This window comes from Pseudonaja textilis, chromosome 12, assembly GCF_049901715.1.
Source record: "Pseudonaja textilis isolate UNSWEBS1 chromosome 12, rPseTex1.2, whole genome shotgun sequence".
Lineage (NCBI taxonomy): Eukaryota > Metazoa > Chordata > Lepidosauria > Squamata > Elapidae > Pseudonaja > Pseudonaja textilis.
This window is the reverse complement of record NC_142001.1, coordinates 21447906-21466360: the sequence shown is the minus strand read 5'-3', so window position 1 is coordinate 21466360 and position 18455 is coordinate 21447906. Positions and strand designations below refer to the sequence as shown.

At 63.9% G+C, this 18455-nt stretch overlaps 1 protein-coding gene across 1 annotated transcript; it reads left to right on the top strand.

The window, feature by feature from the left end:
- The first annotated feature begins 1779 nt into the window (after nucleotides 1–1779).
- SHROOM4 (shroom family member 4) lies at nucleotides 1780–17567 on the top strand. Its single transcript, XM_026716694.2, is given in 12 exon segments — nucleotides 1780–2104; nucleotides 5188–5339; nucleotides 7887–8018; nucleotides 9216–10548; nucleotides 10551–11303; nucleotides 11444–11511; nucleotides 11985–12665; nucleotides 12987–13087; nucleotides 13169–13433; nucleotides 13810–13960; nucleotides 14226–14501; nucleotides 15062–17567. Coding segments are annotated over 12 exon segments (4356 nt in total). The 5' UTR covers nucleotides 1780–1930; the 3' UTR covers nucleotides 15332–17567.
- The last annotated feature ends 888 nt before the right edge of the window (nucleotides 17568–18455 follow it).

Below are 18455 nucleotides of genomic sequence, written 5' to 3'. Positions count from 1 at the left end.
TTCCGGATAAAGGGCTGTCTCACCCAAGCAGCCTGCAGGAGAAGGAGGGCAGCGCGAGGCCTGGCAGCTTCCCTGGCCTTGAAGGAGGCCGGTGAGGAGCTCCCTCAGCACAGGGAGGCAGTGAGAAGGGGGGCTGAGGTCGGCTTGCAGAGCCCCCCCCCCCCAGCAATTGGCCCCCTGCTCACTTGGCTTGGCCACCCCGCAAACAAACAGGCAGGCATTCAGGTCCACTTCAGATTAACCTCAGAGGGCAACGAAGGACGAATGCCCCAGAGACTTTGCCAAGAGCGGCTGTCCCCAATTAATGGCCAAGACCCTTTTGCGGAGGGAGGTGGGGGATAAAGATCAGCCTCTCCCCATTCTAGGAAGGGCTGGAAGGAGCGCGGTGGGTCTAAGCACAGTCTGGCAAGAGGAGGATTAACCCTTCCCCACTCAGGCTCTGGGAAACCAGGAATTCTTCACTGGAGCTTGGCGGGGGCTACCCCACTTCTTCATCCAGAACATTGGGGTGCTATAGGCTGAAATATCACAGTGCCAACAATGGGGCAGCCTCCAGCCCTTGCACCAATGTTTCTGTCTCACGCACACCCCTCCCCTGCATAATCCCCTTCTGATCTAATACCTCTTGTGGCAGGGAGTTCCATGTAACACCTGAGGCTCCTGAAAACTATAGCATCCCACCCCCCTTTTCCTGCTACTCCTGGGCAACCCTTCACATGCACAGGTTGGGGTTATACATGCATGTATGCAGAGTGGGATTCAGCAGGTTCTGACTGGTTCTGGAGAACCAGTAGCAGAAATTTTGAGTAGTTAAGAGAATTGGCAAATCCCACCTCTGACTGGAGATTTCACAGTCTCCTTCCCCTGCCACGCCCACCAAGTCACGCCCACAGAACCGGTAGCAAAAAAAATTGAATCCCACCACTGCACATATGTGAAAAAAGGCACCCGATGCTTGTAAGAAGCAACTCCAGGACGGAGCCAGTCTGGGCACTGGCCAAGGCCCCAGGAGAATGGCGGTTGCTTCTGCCTTGTGGCTCCAAAGGGCTGCCCAGTATTCCCCACCCCCAGCACAGTCCCCAGCCCTCTTGCGCTGAAGGAGATGTGGAGACTTTGACAGCATATTTTCTCCTCCTCCACGCAAATCTGGAGACAATCCCTGCTCGCCAATGCCCAGGACTGTGGTGTTCTCAGAGCCAAAGGTGGCACCGACTGGAGCAGTTGGGGAACAAAGGAGCATTCTGGAGATGCCCGAATGTAACTCCTGCTGAAAGAAAGTTGGCAGCGCTGCCCCTGAGGGGCAGGCAGGGTGGCAAAACCAGTTTTCAGCGCTCAGCACCAACCCAGGAAGCTCTAAGCTACCAGCAAACCAAGCAATCTACTTGGCACCAGGGCTATCCTTGGAGGTAGGTGCACTGGAAGCGGGCAGAGTGCTTTTCAGCCTGGATCCGGAGGGCCAACTTCCTCTCTCGGCCTCGAGGTGCCTGAAAAGGCCCTACTAGGCACGAGAGCGGGCACAGGGGATCAGCCCCGCTGGCCCAGCTTCATCCCAAGCCTGCTCTTCGACTCCCTCCTCCATATCTTCGGCGTGCAGGGAGGCGAGGATGCGCTCGCCCGGAGCTCGTTTAAACCGGGCCGGCTTAACTTGCTCGCCCGCGGCAGCGGCCGGAACGGGCTCGGCCCCCGCCCAGCACAGGAGTCCGCGCGCCAAAACAGCCCAGCAGAGGAGGCGGAGCGGTTCCGCTGCTGGGGGCGCGCCTCGGCCGGGGCGTTGCAGGATCCGGGCCGGCCGGGAGCCTCCACTCGCCCGCGACACGCCCACCGGGGGCGCCTGCCGGTCCGCCCTCCAGCAGGCAGAGCTTAGCGCCGCGCCGCGTCCCGTCGAAGCCGAGCCCCGCCGCGGGTCAGGCCCGGCACAGGGAATGGTGCCATGGAGCGGCCGTCGGGACAACTGCAGCCCGACCCGTGCCCGCAGGCCAAGCTGGACACGAGCCGCCTGCTGGTCTCCTTCCAGTACCTGCACGTGCAGCTGGCTGGCGGCGCGCCCTGGGGCTTCACCCTGAGGGGCGGGCTGGAGCACGGCGAGCCGCTCATCGTCTCCAAGGTGAGTCTGCGGCGCAGGATCCCCGGGCAGCGCGGGCCAGGCCCTCCGCGCGGCTCCCTGCGCTGCGGGGTCCGGCGCGAGCCGCAGCTCTTTGTCTGCCTGCCTCGAGTCCGCCTTCCCGCCCAGGCGCCTCTCCCCCTCGCTGCCTGGGCGTTGCTCGCCCTCCCCGGCGGCCCGCCTCGAGTCCTCCCCGCCCGGCTGGCCTGGAGCGCAGCGAGGGGCGGGGGCCCGGCTGGGCAGCGCTTCTGGGCCGCAGCGACGCTCCGAGACCTTCCCCTCCCCGCCGTGAGACCTCCCCCGCCCGGGGCTGGCAAGTTGCTGAAGGGGCCACTGGGGACGAACTGCCCCTGTTCGACCGGATCGCCAGTGGCGGAGTCCGGTCTGGCGTCTCTCCCGAGCGGAGGGATGCCCGGGCCGCCTCCCTGAAGGACGGCGGGGGGCTCGGCTGGGCGCAGAGAAAAGCCGGTCGCCCGCCGAGGTCTCGCAGGGCTGGCGCGTCCCAGCCCCACCTGAGGGCGGAGTGGCCGCGGGCCCCGGCGCCCGCCAATCGGGGAAAAGCAGCCCCGCCCCCAGCGGGAATTCCCCGAGGAGGGGGAGGGTTTCCCCAAGGAAAGGGAGCCAGCCTCATGCCAGGTTTCTCCCGGAGGGCGTCTCAAAGCCGGTGCTCAGCAGTAACAGCCCCGGGGCAGCGAATGAATGATTAACTGCCCTTGTGTGCCAGCAGGGCTGGAGCTCCTGACGGGCAACTGGGTGGCTCCCCTGGGCTGGGAGGCTCTGGGGAGGGAACCAGCTTTCCGGGAGGGGGAGGGGGCTCTGCCAGGGTCCCTTTCGCCTCCGCACAAAAATGCCTCACCTGTCAGGTGTCTCTCCTGAGCCGCCGGCTGCCCCCAGCCCTCCTTTCCAGAGGGGATCCTGCTGGGGCCCTCAGCAAGGGGGGCAGGCCAAGAACTTTTCTGCCTGGGGAGCAGCACCCCAGGAGTCCCTGCAGCCTGCTTCCTCTCCACGCTCTCTCTCTGTCCCTGCGCCCACCTCCTGCAGCTGCTCTGCGCGGGTGGCTGGCACCCACTGGTGCCTACGCTCTGCACTGGCGTGTTCATGGTCACTCCTCTGCCACGCCTGGGCCACGACACAGCACCCTGTTCCACCGTGGGGATCTTTGCCACACTTGGGTGCTCGCTCTTTGCCCTAGTCAAGAGGCCCGAAGGCTTTTGCAGGTACCCAGCCCCAGAGGGCTGACCCGTCTGGAGTTTGGGGGAGCCAGGACTCCCTGACCCCCTGACCCCGCCCCCCCCAGGGGGCAAAGAATGCTCCCACTAGGTCTGGTTCCAGACCAGGGAGTAGGGAGCCCTTCTGCTGCCTGGCAAAATGGTGAGCAGGAACAAAGATGGCTTTGTGCGATAATCAGCAGCCAGCCGGCAAACGCCCTTCTCCCTGCGCACTCAAGGCTGGCTTTGCCCCTCTCCGCTTCCTTCCGGAGAGCTGCCTTGCTAGGGCTTCCCAAACCCCAAGCTCTGTGGGGGCTGCCTCCCACGGTTCCCTGAAGGAGGGCCCTGCCTTCTCTCCTCCTCCTGGCACTCAGGAGGGACCAGCCGCCCACCCACGCCTGCACTAGAGGCTAAGCTGTGTCCCGCACCCAAGAAGGAGCCCTCGGGCTGGGCTGAAGGCAGCCGTTGCAGAAGAAGCCAGGCTGGGTGCTGGGAGTCCCTGCAGTCTCCGTTGGACTACAGGGCCATGTTGGGGGAGCCAAGAGCTGCAGCCTCCAAGCATCTCGGTAGTCCAAGACCTGGGGATCAAGAACAGCCTTTCCTCCCGCTGTCCGAGGGGCTCCAGGGTTCCCTGCACTACGGCCAGAGGGGAAGCGGGGCAGAGGCAACGGTGTCCTTCAGGTCCAGGCCAGGAAGCCTCGCCAGCTGAGCTCCCTGACCGCTGGCCTTTGCCACGGTGCCCTGGAGGGAGTCGACGGGCGCTGGCCTCAGGGGCTTCTGGGGCGAGTTGGCTTCCCTGGTGCAGAAGAAACTCGTCTTTGCTGGGGCTGCGAAACGGGAAGGGAGGTGTGCCGGGGTCGGCGCTCCCCCCCTTGAGGATCCCCACGTCCCCCCTTGAGGCTGCCCTGCAGAGACGGGCAAGATGTTCTCTGTCTGGGCAGAGAAGCTATAAAAGTTATTCTGGACCCCGGGAGAAGGTCAGGGCACAGGTCTCTGCTGGAATTGCACCCGTCGGGCTTCGGGGTGAGAACGGAAGAGAAGCCTCCCCGCCTGGGACTCTCATCAGCGCAGCCCACAAGCTGGTCTCCACGCTTTGGTTTTGGAAGAAGAAACCAGCTTCCCAACTGGGGAGTCCCAGCCCCCCAGGCAGTGGGAGCGATGGTGGGTGCCTGGCCCTCTTGAAACCAGGGCCCTCCCTGCTAGACGGGAGCCCGGGGCCTGGCCCCTCCCTCTGACGAAGCCGGTGGGAGTCTCAGGGCTGCCCCCCAGGCCGAAGGCTGCAGCAGGGGGCCCCTTGGAGGCCCCTTCCTGTGGCCCATCTCTGAGACTGACCAGCCACGGTGCCTGAAGCTGGCACCGGAGCTCTGCATGGAGCTGAACCAGGTCTTCCTGTTGGAGGAGGTTAACTCGGCCTCCTCTTGGCCGCTGGGTGTGGCTCTTCTCCAGCCACGTGCCCAGGTCTCGTGGGCGCTCCGTGTCCTGAGGCCAGCACAACTGGCCCTTGTTCAGCCCCTGCCCTTTCTCTGCAGACCATGTGACCAGCAGGGAAGGGCTGCCCATCCCTCCTTCTCGGCTTGGGCCTCAGCCCTAGTTTGGTCTGAGGGCACAGGCTGGCGCCAGCAGAGCCCTTCTTTGCGGGGGCTGATCCTGCAGGAGTCCTTGAGGGGATCTGCTGCCTCCGTGGTGGGTCTCCTTTGCTTCTCCCCTGCAAACAATCCCCTCCTACTGGACAGTGAGAGCTGATTCAAATCATTTATTGTTTCTTCCATGTTTTTGCTGTGAGCTGCCCAGATGGACATACAAGTTGATCCCTCAGCCCGGCCGCTGGCCTGCGGGGACTGGCAGGTAACCCTTCCCACCCTCTCTCTACCCTTCCAGGTGGAGGATGGGGGGAAGGCGTCCCTCTCACAGAAGATGCGCTCCGGCGATGAGCTGGTGAACATCAACGGCACCCCTCTCTACGGCTCTCGGCAGGAAGCCCTCATCCTGATCAAGGGCTCCTACCGCGCACTCAAGATGATCATCCGGAGGTGAGAACACTCTCCCCCCCCCTCTCTCCCTCCCTCCCTGAGGATCCTGCCCACACCGGCCTCTGCTGCCAGGGGAGAGCCCTCCCTGAGTGAGGGGGCGCATGGCTTTCTTCCGGGGATGGGGGGGCGCTGTTCTCGCCACAGCAAAAGCGGGCGGTGGGCTGCAGGCCGGTCTGCAAGGGGCTGCTCCTGCCAGATTTCCAGCTGGGCGGGGGAGGTGTGTGCCTGGAGCTCCTGGACCTTGGCTGCAGCTGCCACCCTGTGGCAGGAATTTGGGATTGCACCCCAGTTTGAGCTGGCAAAGGCGGAGAGAAGCCCCCCTTGCCCGGAGTAGCAGCTGATCTTGGGAGAACTTGGTTGGATTCCTCCTCTACTCCTCTCCGGCCAGTCCTTCAGGTTGGTCAAGTTCTGAACGTTGCGACTAGCAAGAGCTGAATGTCTCTGAGGGCAGAAGAGGCCCCCCCTCCGCCCCCACCTGGCAGGATGAAGCTGTTGGCAGGAGAAGGTTTTGCGGGGGGCGGCCCTGGTCTCTCTTTAAGAAACAGAAACGAGTCCAGAGACATGTGTGCTTTCCGGATTTCTCCACGATCAGTTCCAGGTCAACCACGCCTGTTTCAGGGCCTGGCTGCCCTGAAACCGTCCCAGGACTGAGCTCTGTGACCAAGCACCAGTAACTGCTGCTGCCGCTGCCACCGGCAAGCGCTCATTTTCTGACCACATCCCTAAAAGCAAGCAGGCCTCATTGGTCCACTCGAACGTAGCTCCGAAACCGCTGCGCTTAGTAGGCCCCCTGGTGAGAATCCTGCGAAGCCAAAGGGCTCCGGAAGGCCCCACCCCCCGTATTCGGTAACTCAAACCTCGCAGGGTCTTGCGTGGCCAGAGTCCAGGATAGCCAGAGACCGGGGCCAGCAGGTCTTGCCCCCCCCCGCCATCTGCCCGCCACTGGAAGGGCCTGGAAGGAGGAAGAGCCGAGAGGGTGTCCTGGTCGGAGGCCCTTTGGGCGATACCAGGCAGGGGGCCTCCTATGCAGCCCTCTTCGTTCTGGGAGTGGGGTTGCTGGGGGAAGCGGGAGGCTGCGGCCGTTTGGGCAAAGCTGTAGGTCTGAATCGGTTTGGGATTCTGGAGTCAGGAAGGTTGAAAAGCTTTTATTTGTCTTCTTTGGGGGGAAGAGCCAGAAAACCTGACGCTTCCCGCCTGAGCATCATGGAGCCGGCAGCAGAACATCGGGCCTGCCTTGGAGTGGGGCATGCACGGGTGGGGAGCCTCTTTTGGCAACCCACAGCCCTCTGGAAGCCCAGAAGAGCTCCTCGCCTGTGGCCCCTCAGCCTCTCTGCTCCTCCTCAGCTCCTGCTTCTTCTTTGCCCCCAAACTGAGCTGGCAATGACCTCATCCTTCCTGCACTTTGTCCCAGCCACTTCCTGTGGGTGGGAGGGAGGGAGGGAGGGAGGGTGTGGGGCAGCCCTGAAGCTCAGCTGGAGGCGCTGCTTAGAGCAGCAAGAGGCATTCTGGAATTCCCCTGCTCCCCCGCCAGGCCAGGCGCCAGGCTTGCCCTCCCCACCCTGGAGATCCTCGCCCACCCACTTCTCCCCAGGAGGCAGGTGGCCAGAGGATTGGAGCCCGAGGAAGAGAGGCTGAGGGGAGGGAGGGGAGGCCCCCCCCAAGAGTCAGGAAGCCCCTTCCCTGGGGTTTCGGCTTCTGATATTGCCGCTGCCAGCAAAACTTATCTGCCTGGACATCACTTCCTCACCGCTTCCGGGCTGGGAGGAGACAAGGATGCGAACTGGCTCCAGGAGCCTGGAGGAGGCAGGAAGTCCTCCCTGCTGGGCCGACCACTTCCACTCCCACTCAGCTGCCTCAGCGGCTGGCTGGGCTGGAGCCTGGGCACAGCTGCCTTGCCAGACCTCACCAAGCGTTGCCCGGGACAGGTGTGTATTGAACTTGCAGGGTGGGTCTGATTGTGCATGGCTTTGGGGGGAGGGGGCTCGGTGGGGGGGAGAAGGGGAGAACTAACTGGCTGGAATGATGGCAGTGAAATGCCCGGCTCCTGCCACAGGGCTGTGGACAGGCGGAGGCACACGGCTCCTGCCTGCTGATGTCCCTCTGTGGGGTCTCGCCTGGGGACTGCTGGGTTCATGGCACGGTTAGTAGGTTTGGGCCAGGCGGGGCCTCCTCCACTCTGCCCTGGCCCGGGGGGCTCTTCCCACCTAGGGCGGGTCTTGCCTTGCCAGCCTCGGCAGCACCAACCACAACCAGCCCAGTGGTTTCCATCGGGCCGTTCCCTCCCAGCCGAAGGTCACCAGGTGGCGTTTGGCTGGGCTGGCAGGACCTGGGGATTCGGGGCAGAGCCCCCTCCTCCCCTTCAGAGCCCAGGTTCTTCTTCAGGCAGGGGAGCCGTCCAGCTGGGTGGGGCTAGGAAGGAAAAGGCTCCGACTGCCCTGGGAGAGCCAGAGGGAGGCTTGGGAGGTGGGGAAGGGCGCCCAGCGAGTGGGGTGCCCCTCACTTTCACCCCCTTCCTGCCCCTCCCTCTCCTTTTGCTTTGCCTGGAAGGAGGAATGTGCCGACCCTCCGGCCCCACTCATGGCATCTGGCCAAGCTCTCCGAAGTCCCGACTGAGGGTGCCGCCATGACCTTCCCAGCAGACCCCCTGAGTCTCTCCTGGCACTTGGGCTGCGAGACGAGGTGAGTGCCCAAGGAAAGAAGGGCGAGGGGGCTGAGGGGCTCCTGGGGGTCTGCTCCATCAGCAGAGGGAAAGGTGCCCTGTCTTGTCTGGGGCACAGGGGGCTTTCCCCTCGGAGCCTGGGCATCCTGGGCTGAAAGCGCAGCCGTATCCGCTGGGGCTGCAGAGAGTCAGCCGCCTTTTGTGCCCCAATTGTGAAGACAGGAAGGGCCCTGGTGGTGGCCCCACAGCGCCGGAGGCTCCCCTGCTTGCCGGCCGTTCCCCGCCTGGCTTTCCTGCAGGGCTTTGGGGGCAGCCCCGGTGCCACTTCTCTGGCCAGCTGGCTCCTTCCCAGAGCTCTGGCTGGACTGGGCACCATTGTGTCCACCCTGAGCACTCCTGGGCAAGGGAGGCGATGGCACAATTTCCCTGGGAAGCCTTGGCTGCCTTTTGTCCCGTCAGGAAGGCGGTGGCCCAGCGCCATGCAGGCTGTCAGAAAGCAGAGGCGTTCTCAGGGCATGGCTGCTTCCTTGCAGGTAGCACCCCCAAGGACCCTCAGCTGCCAATATTCCCCTTCAAGGAGTGGTGGCTTCAGCTCCTTGCCAAGCGTGCAGGAGGAGTTGCCAAATCTCTCTGAGTTGGAGGATACAGCATGGCAGGCAGGACCTGCGTGCCTTTGGCCTGAGGAGCCGGGTGCCAATCTGAGCAGGGCTTCTCTTTTGGAGGAGCTGCTCCTCTTTGGCATCCCCTGCATTGGGGTCGGCTGGGTCTTTGCAGTGCAGAACCCACAGTGCCCTCCCCCCGCCCCCCGGTTGGCACCGGCTCTCCAGTGGGAGCTACAGCCTGGCAGCGGCTGGAGAGGAAGGGCTGCTCTGGAGCCCTGGGAGGACGGGGATTCGACGTGGCCCTGATGCCATCGCTGCTGGTGCTCCTCGGCAGCAGGCAGGCAGGCAGGCAGGCCAGCTGGGTCCTTGGGGGCACCTCGGGTCGCCCTTCTTGGCCTGAGCCCCAGTAGATGGTGGGACATCCCCTTCCCACCTCCAGGCAGGGATCCCTCGGGGCTGGGGCCCCTGATAGGAAGGACGGAGGGTCGAGGGAAGCCAGGGCACAGTCTGGAGAGAGCCGGGGGGGGCTGCTGCGGCACCATCAGGCCTTGGGGAGCCAAGCAGGGCCGCCCTGCCCCTGTGACGTGGAGGCCTCCCCTTTCTTCCCGTCCCCAGTGACCTGCCCTTGCCGTGGAGCCCACTCTCTCCCCACTGTACCACAGACAAGAGCAGCTCCCTCGGCAGCATGGACAGTCTGGACCCGGGCAGCCAGACCTACTATGAGGGCAGCCTGTCCCCCGTTGACCAGGCCATGTACCAAAGCAAGCGGGACTCTGCCTACAGCTCCTTCTCGGCCAGCTCCAGCACCTCCGACTCTGCGCTGCGACCGGAGGAGGCCGGCTCTGTGGACAGCACCCAGCCCGGCCAGCTGCCAGAGCCTCGCTATCTGCAGACAGGGAGCGAGCCTGCAGGCCTGCCGTCCGCTGCTCCTGCTGCCCGGGGACCCTCCAGCCTTCAGCCGGGCTCTCTTCCCAGCCCCACCAAAGCAGCGGCTGCCCCTCCCCCCCCGCCTGTGAGACAGGACAGTCTGCGTGCATGTAACTCCCCTCTGGAAGATCCAAGAGCCCCGACCCACGAGGGTGGTTTGTGCCCCGAGAATCGGTGGTGCTCGGACATCTCCCTCTGTACCCCTGGCCGAGATCCCCAGGGGCCTGGGGGACCGCTGACCACCACAGGCCCCCTGAAGGACCCTCCATTCCCTGACCAGTACTACCTGCTGAGCTCACACACAGAGCCACACCCTGGGATGAAGAAGAGCCCACAGATCCCCCCCTCGCCTTTGGCTGAGAGCCCGCCCGAAGAGAAGGGGCCGGAGGTGGAGCCAGGCAACTCTGCAGAGCCTCCCTCTTCCTGGAAGGCTGGCTGGGCCGGGCCCTTCGGCCACCGCCACAGCGTCCCAGAACACCTGCTGGTGGCCCAGTTGCAGGCCTTGGATGTCTCCCGTGGCCAGGAGGGCCCCAGCTGGACGGTGTCCCCGCTGCACAAGGAGCAGAAGGAGCGGCAGCCCCCAGAGCCGTGGCTGAATCCAGACCGGGAGCCCTGTGAGCCAGCAGGAGAGTTGGATTCCCCCTCAGCTGCAGATGAGGGCTCCCCTTCCGGACGGGGCGCTTGTACGGCACAGGGGAGGCCCCAGAGCCCCCTCCTGACCCTGACTGGCTCCCCACCACTGCCTCCGTTTGGCAATGCCAGCACTCCCCGGCCAGGCTTCCAGGCAGCCCCCCATGTGGATCACTTGCCAGATGCAGAAAGGGGCCTCCCAGCCGCCCAGAAGGGCCACCACCGCTCTGCACAGATCCGCCGGCGCAGTGACCGCTTCGCCACCAACCTGCGGAATGAGATCCAGTGGCGGAAAGCCCAGCTGCAGAAGGCCAAAGGCCCCAGGGGCTGGGGTGTGAAGAGGCAGAGGAGCCCCCCGCCCACCCCGCGGCTCCTGCCCTGCCTCCTCCCTTAGGGGAGGGCAGGTCCCTTGGCTCCTCTGGGCTGCCGGCCGTGCCCCCCAAGCGGTGGGGCTCCGAGCTGAGCGTGTTTGGGGAGCAGAGAGCCCCATGCAGCCCCCAGAGGATGCCTGGGGACCTGGTGCCCAAGGAGAAGCCTCTGCCATCGGCCCGTGAGGCTGGATGGGGAGGTGGCCGCTGGCGCTGGTCCCCAGAGCACAAGCTCCAGCCTCAGGAGTCCGAGCCGGGGCTGCCTGCACAGCTGCCTTTGGAGGAGGCCGGCCTTTTGCCTTTTGCTGACCGGCGGAAGTTCTTTGAGGAGACCAGCCGCCCGCTGCCCGCCAGGCCCTACGGCTCCCTTCAGGGCAGGCTTGAGAGCACCCGGACCACCGAGGCAGAGAAGCTGGGAAGCCCTGAGCACGGGGACTTCCGGCGTCACTCCCTTGACCAGTCCTACCGGTGCCCACCTTCACCTCCCATCTACCAGCCAGAGAGTCTGAGGTTGTGCAAGTCCCTGGCACGACCCAGTGTGGGCGCTGAGCATTGGTGGGCTCTTCCGTGCTCGTGTGCTATCCGAGAGGCCTGCGCCTGCAGCTTTCGGGATGAGTGCGCCATGCTGCAGTCGAGGAGCAGGCCAGGGCCACGCAGCCACTGCGCCCACCGTTGCCACCCATGTTCCTGGAGCTGCCACAGCGAGTGCTGTTGCCTCGGTCAGCAGAAGCGCCTGGAGAATGGAGGTCCCTGGCAAACAAGGAAGCCTTTTCAGAGGGTAGGTTGGGTTTTCCCCTAGTGGGGGCGGGGGGCGGGGAGGAGGCCCTCAGCTGCTGGGATGGGCCTCATCCCCTTTGCCCAGGCCGGGAGGGGCTCTGTGGCCCATCCCTTCCCTCACCCTCCTCTCCTGCCCCCCAGGAATTCTCCCCGGAGGACGAGGGATGGGAGCCCCCAGCTGTGGACAGAGCAAGCAGCCAGGCTGTGAGGTAAGCATTTGCCAGGCAGAAGAGAAATGGGCTGCCTGCTGGGGAGGGAGGGGGCCGGTGAGTCCCTCCCCCTCCCATGAAGGGCTCAGAGAAGCCGATGGGCGCATCGCCTCTGAGAGTGGGTTGGGAGCCGGTCTCCCCTGTCGGGCGCTCTGAGGCTGGCCCAGGCCGGGCACGCTGTGGGGTCTCTGCAGAACTGGGGCTGCCGGAGTGCTGCCCTTTTGCTCTGCTGCTGGGGGGGGCGGGGGGCAGGGAGACCCCTTGGGCCCTGGCCTCTGACAAGCAGCTGCCCTGTGGGGGGAGGCCAACTTGAGGCAGCCGCCAGCCTGGCTTCTGCCTGGCCAAGTGAAACGAGGGTTCTTGGCCAGAATTAGTGGGCCCCGACAGCTAAGAGACCCTCATTCCTTCCTCAGAGCCGCCCCCAGCCAGCCAGCCACCCTCGTGCCTGCAGCCCCTCCTCCTCTTTTTTCCAGCCAGCTCCTGCAGCACAAGGTGACCTTTGCCAGGGTCAGCCCCTCCTGGGCCTGCTTTGAGCGCACCGAACCGGCTGGGCCCCCTTTCTGCCGGGTCCCATCCACACCCAACCTCTCCTGGGACGGCGAGCAGCCAAAGTGGGTCACGGAGAAGGGTGGCTCGGAAGGGGGGCTCAGCAAGTCCCACAAGCCCCCCTTGCGCGAAAGGGCCTATTCGGAGAGCCACCTCTGCGTCGAACCTGCCGGTGTCTCTGCGAGGGATTGGCAAGAAGCCCCTTTGGCCAAGGCAGAGGAGAGAGCACCAAAGTCACCACCATGCCAAGCCAGAAAAAGGGGGCCCCCTCCTCCGCGCCCTCCCCCACCCAACTGGGAGAAATACCGCTCAGCCCGGGCTCTGCACCAACAGCTTCTCCCTGGCCAGGCCAACCTGTCCGTCCATGCACAGGACTGCTGGGCCCCGGGCCAGCCTGGCTTCGAAGCGGCCAGGCAGCGTTCTCAGAGCCTCCCTGCAGAGCAGCCTTGGCACAACAGGCCACAACTGCAGTGCCCGCGGCTGCCTTGTACTGGACCCGATGGCGCCCCTTCCTTCCCAGACAACCCTCACTACTATTGCCACGGTTCACCCCCCCAGACCCCGGAGAGGCTGATGGGCGAGGCAAGTGACCGGCGTGCCTCAGTCAGGCAAGTGCCTTCCATTGGTTTCCGCTTTCCCGGTCCCAGAAGTGGGGCGGGTTGGGAGGAGCGTCCCCCAGGCATTAGCTGAGCCCGTCCTGCCCTTCCCGCAAGTTGCACCAGGGTCCAACCTGCCAGTTGAGGTGCAGGGAGGGCAAGCAAGGGGGGCTGTGACAGCCATGCCAGCCAGAAGGCGCTCTCTGCCTCTCACCTCCCCTTCAGGGCAGAGAAGGGTGCACAAGCCCCCTGGAGAATCAGCTGCCCGCCAGCTCTGCCTGCAAAGGGAACAGCCTGGGCTTAACAAGGGACGGGTTGGTTTTGTGCTTGCAGGGCAGCCAGTTCCTCGGAGGGGGCAGCTGCCAAGGAGCCTCCCTGGGTTGAGGAGCAGCAGATGCCATCCGGCAGCCCCTCAGAACAGCCCCTTACCTGGCGTGAGTCTCTTTCCTTTGGGGTGTGGCGGAGGGTCTGCTTGGAGGGCAGCGCTGCCGGCTTACACCTTCTGTGCCCACCAGAGCCCCAGCAGGTCGTGCCTGTGTCCCAGAACGCTGTGAGAGAGAGTCGCGCATCAGGGCCGCCCCCCCTCTCACGCCTGAATTCGGAGGAGCTGATGAGAGACGTGGCAGGCAAGGACCACTCTCTGGCCGGAGTGCTGAGCTCTGGCTTCGGATTGCGGTCAGCCGCTGAGGTGATGGGCGAACTCTTTGCTGCAAGCAGCTGTGCTCTCTGGCCAAGGCAGGACTGGTCACTGCTGGGGAGTGGTCCCAGCTGCCCTGAAAGGTAGGCGCCTTCGGGCTCTGCAGCCTGGGGGAAGGGAGAGCCAGACTGACTTCTGGCTGCAGCACCCAGCCGGGCTTGGGGAGAGCTGAGTCCGGAGGCCGGTTCTTGCACCGGGGCCCCTTGGGTGGTCCTGGGCTGATGACCTTCTCACAGGTTGCTGGGATTAGAAAATGGGGGGGTGGGAGAGAAAGCAGGGCGGTGCTGCCCTGAAGCAGTGAGGAAGTGGAATGGCATGGAATGGCCGATACAGCCGGGCTGCGGGAGCCTCCGTTTCCTTTCAGGGATGTTGTCGTGTGCCCCCACCCCACCCCCCCAGATGGCAGACCAGCCTCTTCTCTCCCCCCAACCTGTACCCCCAATGCGCCCTTTTGCGTAGGCAGCAGAAGCCTTCCGAGCCCCCCTCTTGCTCGACTTACCTCAACCTGTCGGCGGGCAAGGCGGAGCTGCTAAACCAAATGAAGGGCTACTCTGAGTTGGCTGCAGCCGCTCCAGAAGAGGAGCCAGACCATGACCTGGCTCAGAAGAAGGTGAGCAGATTGTTGACCCAGAGAGTCCGGGGCCTGAGCAGCCAGCTCAAGGCTAGCAAAGGTGCGGGGCCCTGGATACGGAGGCCCTTGGCTCCAGGGGGGCACCAGGAGCTGGGGGTCTTGGGGGAGCACCTGCGAAGTCCCAGCAGGGCTGACAGCCGACCAGCCTTTAGTTGGGACCATGTCGCCCTCGAAAACACACCCCCTTGCAACCTGGGCTCCCCCGGAATCACCCCAGGCAGCCACTGACCTCCCCGCTCTGCAGGTGCAGCTGATCGAGAGCATTGGGCGGAAGCTGCTGGTGCTGCAGGAGGCCCAGCAGAGCCTGCAGGATGACCTGAGTGCCAATGCGGCCCTTGGCAGAGAGGTGGAGAATTACATGAAAGGGGCCTGCAAGCCCCACGAATTGGAGAAGTTCCGCCTCGTCATGGGCGACCTGGACAAGGTGGTCCATTTGCTGCTCTCGCTGTCTGGGAGGCTGGCCCGAGTGGAGAACGCCCTCAGTGGGCTGAATGTGGAGGAGGAGGAGGAGGAGGAGAAGGTGGGCACTGAAGGGGAGAGGGAGGGCAGGCTGCTGAGGGTGGCTGCCCTGCCCTGGCAGAGCGGAGCGTCCCTGCAGCAAAGCTGCCCGGGGTCCTCCGTTGCCCCCTGAGGCGACTCTGGCTGTGTGTGCTGGGTCGCCCCCAGGCCCAAACCATGGCAGCGGGCCGCTCCTTGCCTGCAGGGCACAGGGTGGGGCTCCCCCCACGAAGGCTATGCCACTCTTCCTTCAGAGAGGAACAGCCTCGCAATTCCACAGTGCTGGCCTTCCGGTTCATCAAAGGGTACCCAGCCCCACGGCTGGTAGCCCTGGGCTGCACCGCACGGCTTCCCCAGGCCCTTGGCAGCGCCAGTCCTGGCAACCATAAGGCCAGGAGTTTGCGGTGCAGCCAGTTTGACCCCCTTTCCTGCCCTGGTGGGAACTCCGGGGCTGCGTCTTAGATCCAGCCCTGGGCTCTGCAGCCAGCATGGGGCTCCTTACCTGAAGAGGCCCCAGGCATGGGCAGCACTGACCAGGTCTTTCTCCTCTTCCTCCTCTCTCCTGCTGCCCCCTTCCCAAAGCTGGCCCTCTTGGAGAAGAAGCGGCAGCTGACAGCACAGCTGGAGGATGCCAAGGAGCTGCAGGAGCACGTGGCTCAGCGGGAGCAGCTCGTCTTTGCCAACGTTTCGCGCTGCGTGACCCCCGAGCAACTGCAAGACTATCAGCACTTTGTGCGCATGAAGTCCACCTTGGCGATCCAGCAGCGGCAGCTGGACGATAAGATCAAGCTGGGTGAGGAGCAGCTGCGTTGTCTCTGGGAGAGCCTGCCTCGGAGGGCCCGGAAGCCCTAGAGGAGCCAGGACCCCACTGGTTGCGGGGAGGGCTGCCTGCAAGCTGCCTGCAAACTTCTTCTGCCCTCTGGAAAGCCTTTTGCCCGAGAGCTGTGTCTGCTCCTGCCCTCACCCACACGCCTTTTGCCCCAAGGACGCGCCCGTCTGCAGTTAGGATCAAGGAAAGGCGGCTGGGGGGACCCCGAGTGACTGGAATGCAGCGGGAGTCCTTGCAGCCACCCCACAAACTACCCGGCTGGCTCGATGAGGGGCCACACAGCCTAGCATGGACATCGTCTCCCTCTCGCCATACGTCCGAGCTCCACTGTGGGGACCCGTTGCTCACCTTAAGTGCCTCCACACCACAAAGGGCCCTTTTCTGCTGGTCCGTGTTATTTATGTTCTGCTGTTACAACATTAGAGTCTGTTTCCAAGTGAAATGTGGATCTGGGCCGGGTGACCGATGGGCTGCCCAGGAGCACGACCCGGGCTGCTTCGGAGCTCCTGTGCACAGCAGCTTCCCCGGAGAGTCCAGCCCTGGCCCAAGGAGCCCTGCCAGGGGCATCGCAGCTTCGTGGCATCTTGCCCGTATCCCCAAGTAAGCCCTGGACTGCTGCTTCAGTCTTCCCAAGGAGGGACCCAGGTGAGAGCAGCCGCTGCAGCTAGCTTCACGGGCCTGGCCTCACCGCCTCCTGCGGGCTCAGGTGGCAGCCGTCCAGCAGCAAAATGGTGCCAGGGTTAGGCTGTGCCCCCTGCAGCCCAGGGTCAGGTGAGGGTCAGGCCTGGAGAAGCCGGCTTTGCAGGGGGCTGTGGTCCGACCCCTAAGCCAGCGATGGTGGAGGGACAGCAGGCATAGAGCCAAGCCCGCCTTTCTCCTGTGCTACGAGCTGGCTGCCTTAGTTGATCCACGGGCAATACACACACACACACACACACACACACACACACACACACCCCGCTTACCAGCTCTTTCCCTCGGCCTTGGCCAGACAGCCCTGCCCTGGGAGAGGGTCTCCCTTCCATCTTCCCGCCATGGCCTGAAGCTGACATTCCCTTTTGGTGGGGACTGGAGAACAAGGGCTGCTCGTCCTCCCTCTCCTGTATCCGCCAGGGAGGAATGTGTTGGGATCCTGCCAGGGCTATTGTGGCCCTCACATCCTCTTCCTCTCCATTGTCCTTGGCCCAGTGCAGGAAGCCACGCTGCCTGGCTTCACCTCTTCAGGGCTGGGCTGCCTGGAACTCACACATTCTTGCCTGGAGGAGGAAGAGGGGGAGGAAGGCCCTGGGCTGGGCTGCCTCGGCCTGCTGGGCCTTGAGAAGAGGAGGAGGAGGAGTGGAAATCCCATCCCTGGGCTCCCCACAAGCAAGGAAGGTGGGCGGCTTCCCCCCTTTCACCCCCCAAGAGGGAGACCAGTGTTTCCAGAGCAGCTTCTCGACCGGCGGCTGCTGCTGCTGCTGCTGCTGCCGCTGCCGCCCTCCAGAGCTAGGGCTAGGGCTAGGGCTGCTCCAGAAGGCCGGTCCTTGGCCTCTGACTGCTTCCTGCCTTGGGCTCCTGTGGAGGGACTCGCCATGCCTCCTTTGAAGAGCTGGGCCGGCCTCTATCCTTTTGGGAAACCTGGGCCTGCCCGCTGGCGTCTTCTGGAAAAGGATACGACAGCCCATAATCGCCACCGAGCAACTTCGTTTCTACTTTAGCCTCCGCTGGTCCTGGAATGGCCCTGGGAGTGGGGCGTGGGTGCAAGTCCACCATTTTGGAAGCTGGAGTGGGGAGGCCGCGGCCAAAGTCACAGGTCAGCCTCTCTCTGCTTTTCCCAGGCCAACCTTGGAAATTCGCCCTGTCTCTTCTCCAACTGACCCCCTCCTCCCCCCAAGTATTTCCAAGCCTTTTGTGGGGAGGTGGCTGTAAAAGTGTGGCACACTTATGTGCATCGAAAAGAGGTCAGGTTGCCTGGGACTCTCTGGCCCAGCTTCTGGCTGTCCAACACAGGGCTCTGTATGGAGTGGGAAGGAGCTCTGTGCAGCCTGGGAGCTTGGCGATTGCCAGCTTCCCCTTCCTCCTCTCCCATGCCTCCCACCTGCAGCTCCCTGTCCTTATTTGCAGGAACAGGGTTGTTCCCTGGCCATTTCTGCCCCCTCTCCCTGCCTGGCTTGCTCTAAGCAGCTGCTGTGCCCAAGCAGCCCCTCCTCGGCGCAGGTGGAACCCAAGTGCCAACTCTGGAGGCATGTTGCTATGGGATTAAATGCATGAGTTGCTGGCTGTAATTTTGTGCTTCCTACACACCAAAGAATCTATGGTTCCTGTCCAACGTTTCCACAGCGAGATCTCTTCAGTGGTGTTTCCAAAGGGGCTCTGACACCACCCCCTCCAGCAGTTTGTGCCTTGGCTACGGGTGCAATTATGGGAAGTGGGGGAGGCAGAGTCACGTGTTGTAATAAATTGGTGCTAACTGGGTTCCGGCTCTGTGTGGCTTCTGTTCAGGGCGAGGGGAGGCCCCCGCCTGCTCTGAAAGGGAGCAGATTTTTATTCCTATAAGGGGAAAGTAGATGGCAATTCGCCAAGGTTCGCTTTCTCTGGGCAGAGGCAGAAGGCTCCCCAGACGGCTGGGCAACTGGCTAGAGCTCCAGGATCGAGTCCCTGGCACGATGGGCTCTCTCTTGAGGCTTCGGAGGACTCCTGGAGGCAGGCAACAGCCCTGGAAATGTGGGCAGCTGTCCACGTGCAGCCCTGGCGGTGGGGCCAGGCTCCAGCAGCTGTGTGCCTTGGGGCGGAAGGGGTGAAGAATGCCTTGCAGGCCGTTCCTTCTGTGCAGAGAAGGGCCAGAGCCTGGCACCTAAGGGCAGCAGTTCCAAGGCTGGGTGGCAGAGCTGCAGAATCCGAGGTCCCCTCTGTTGATGAATAGGCCGCGGTTGCGCTTTAGTGGCCAGCCAAGCTTTGCCCAGGCCACCCGCCCTTTCCCCAAGGGAACTGGGGCTGGCAGGCACAGCACAGCCTCCTGGAGCTCCTGCTCCGTTCACCCCAGCAAGATGTTGAACTGGGAGCGGTGGGCAAGCCAGGCTTTAGGGATTGAATGGCTCCGCCTCCGTCCTGTGGTGCATTTGGCTAGGCCCACGAAGCCAAGAGGCAGCTGAGGGGAAGCCAGAGGTC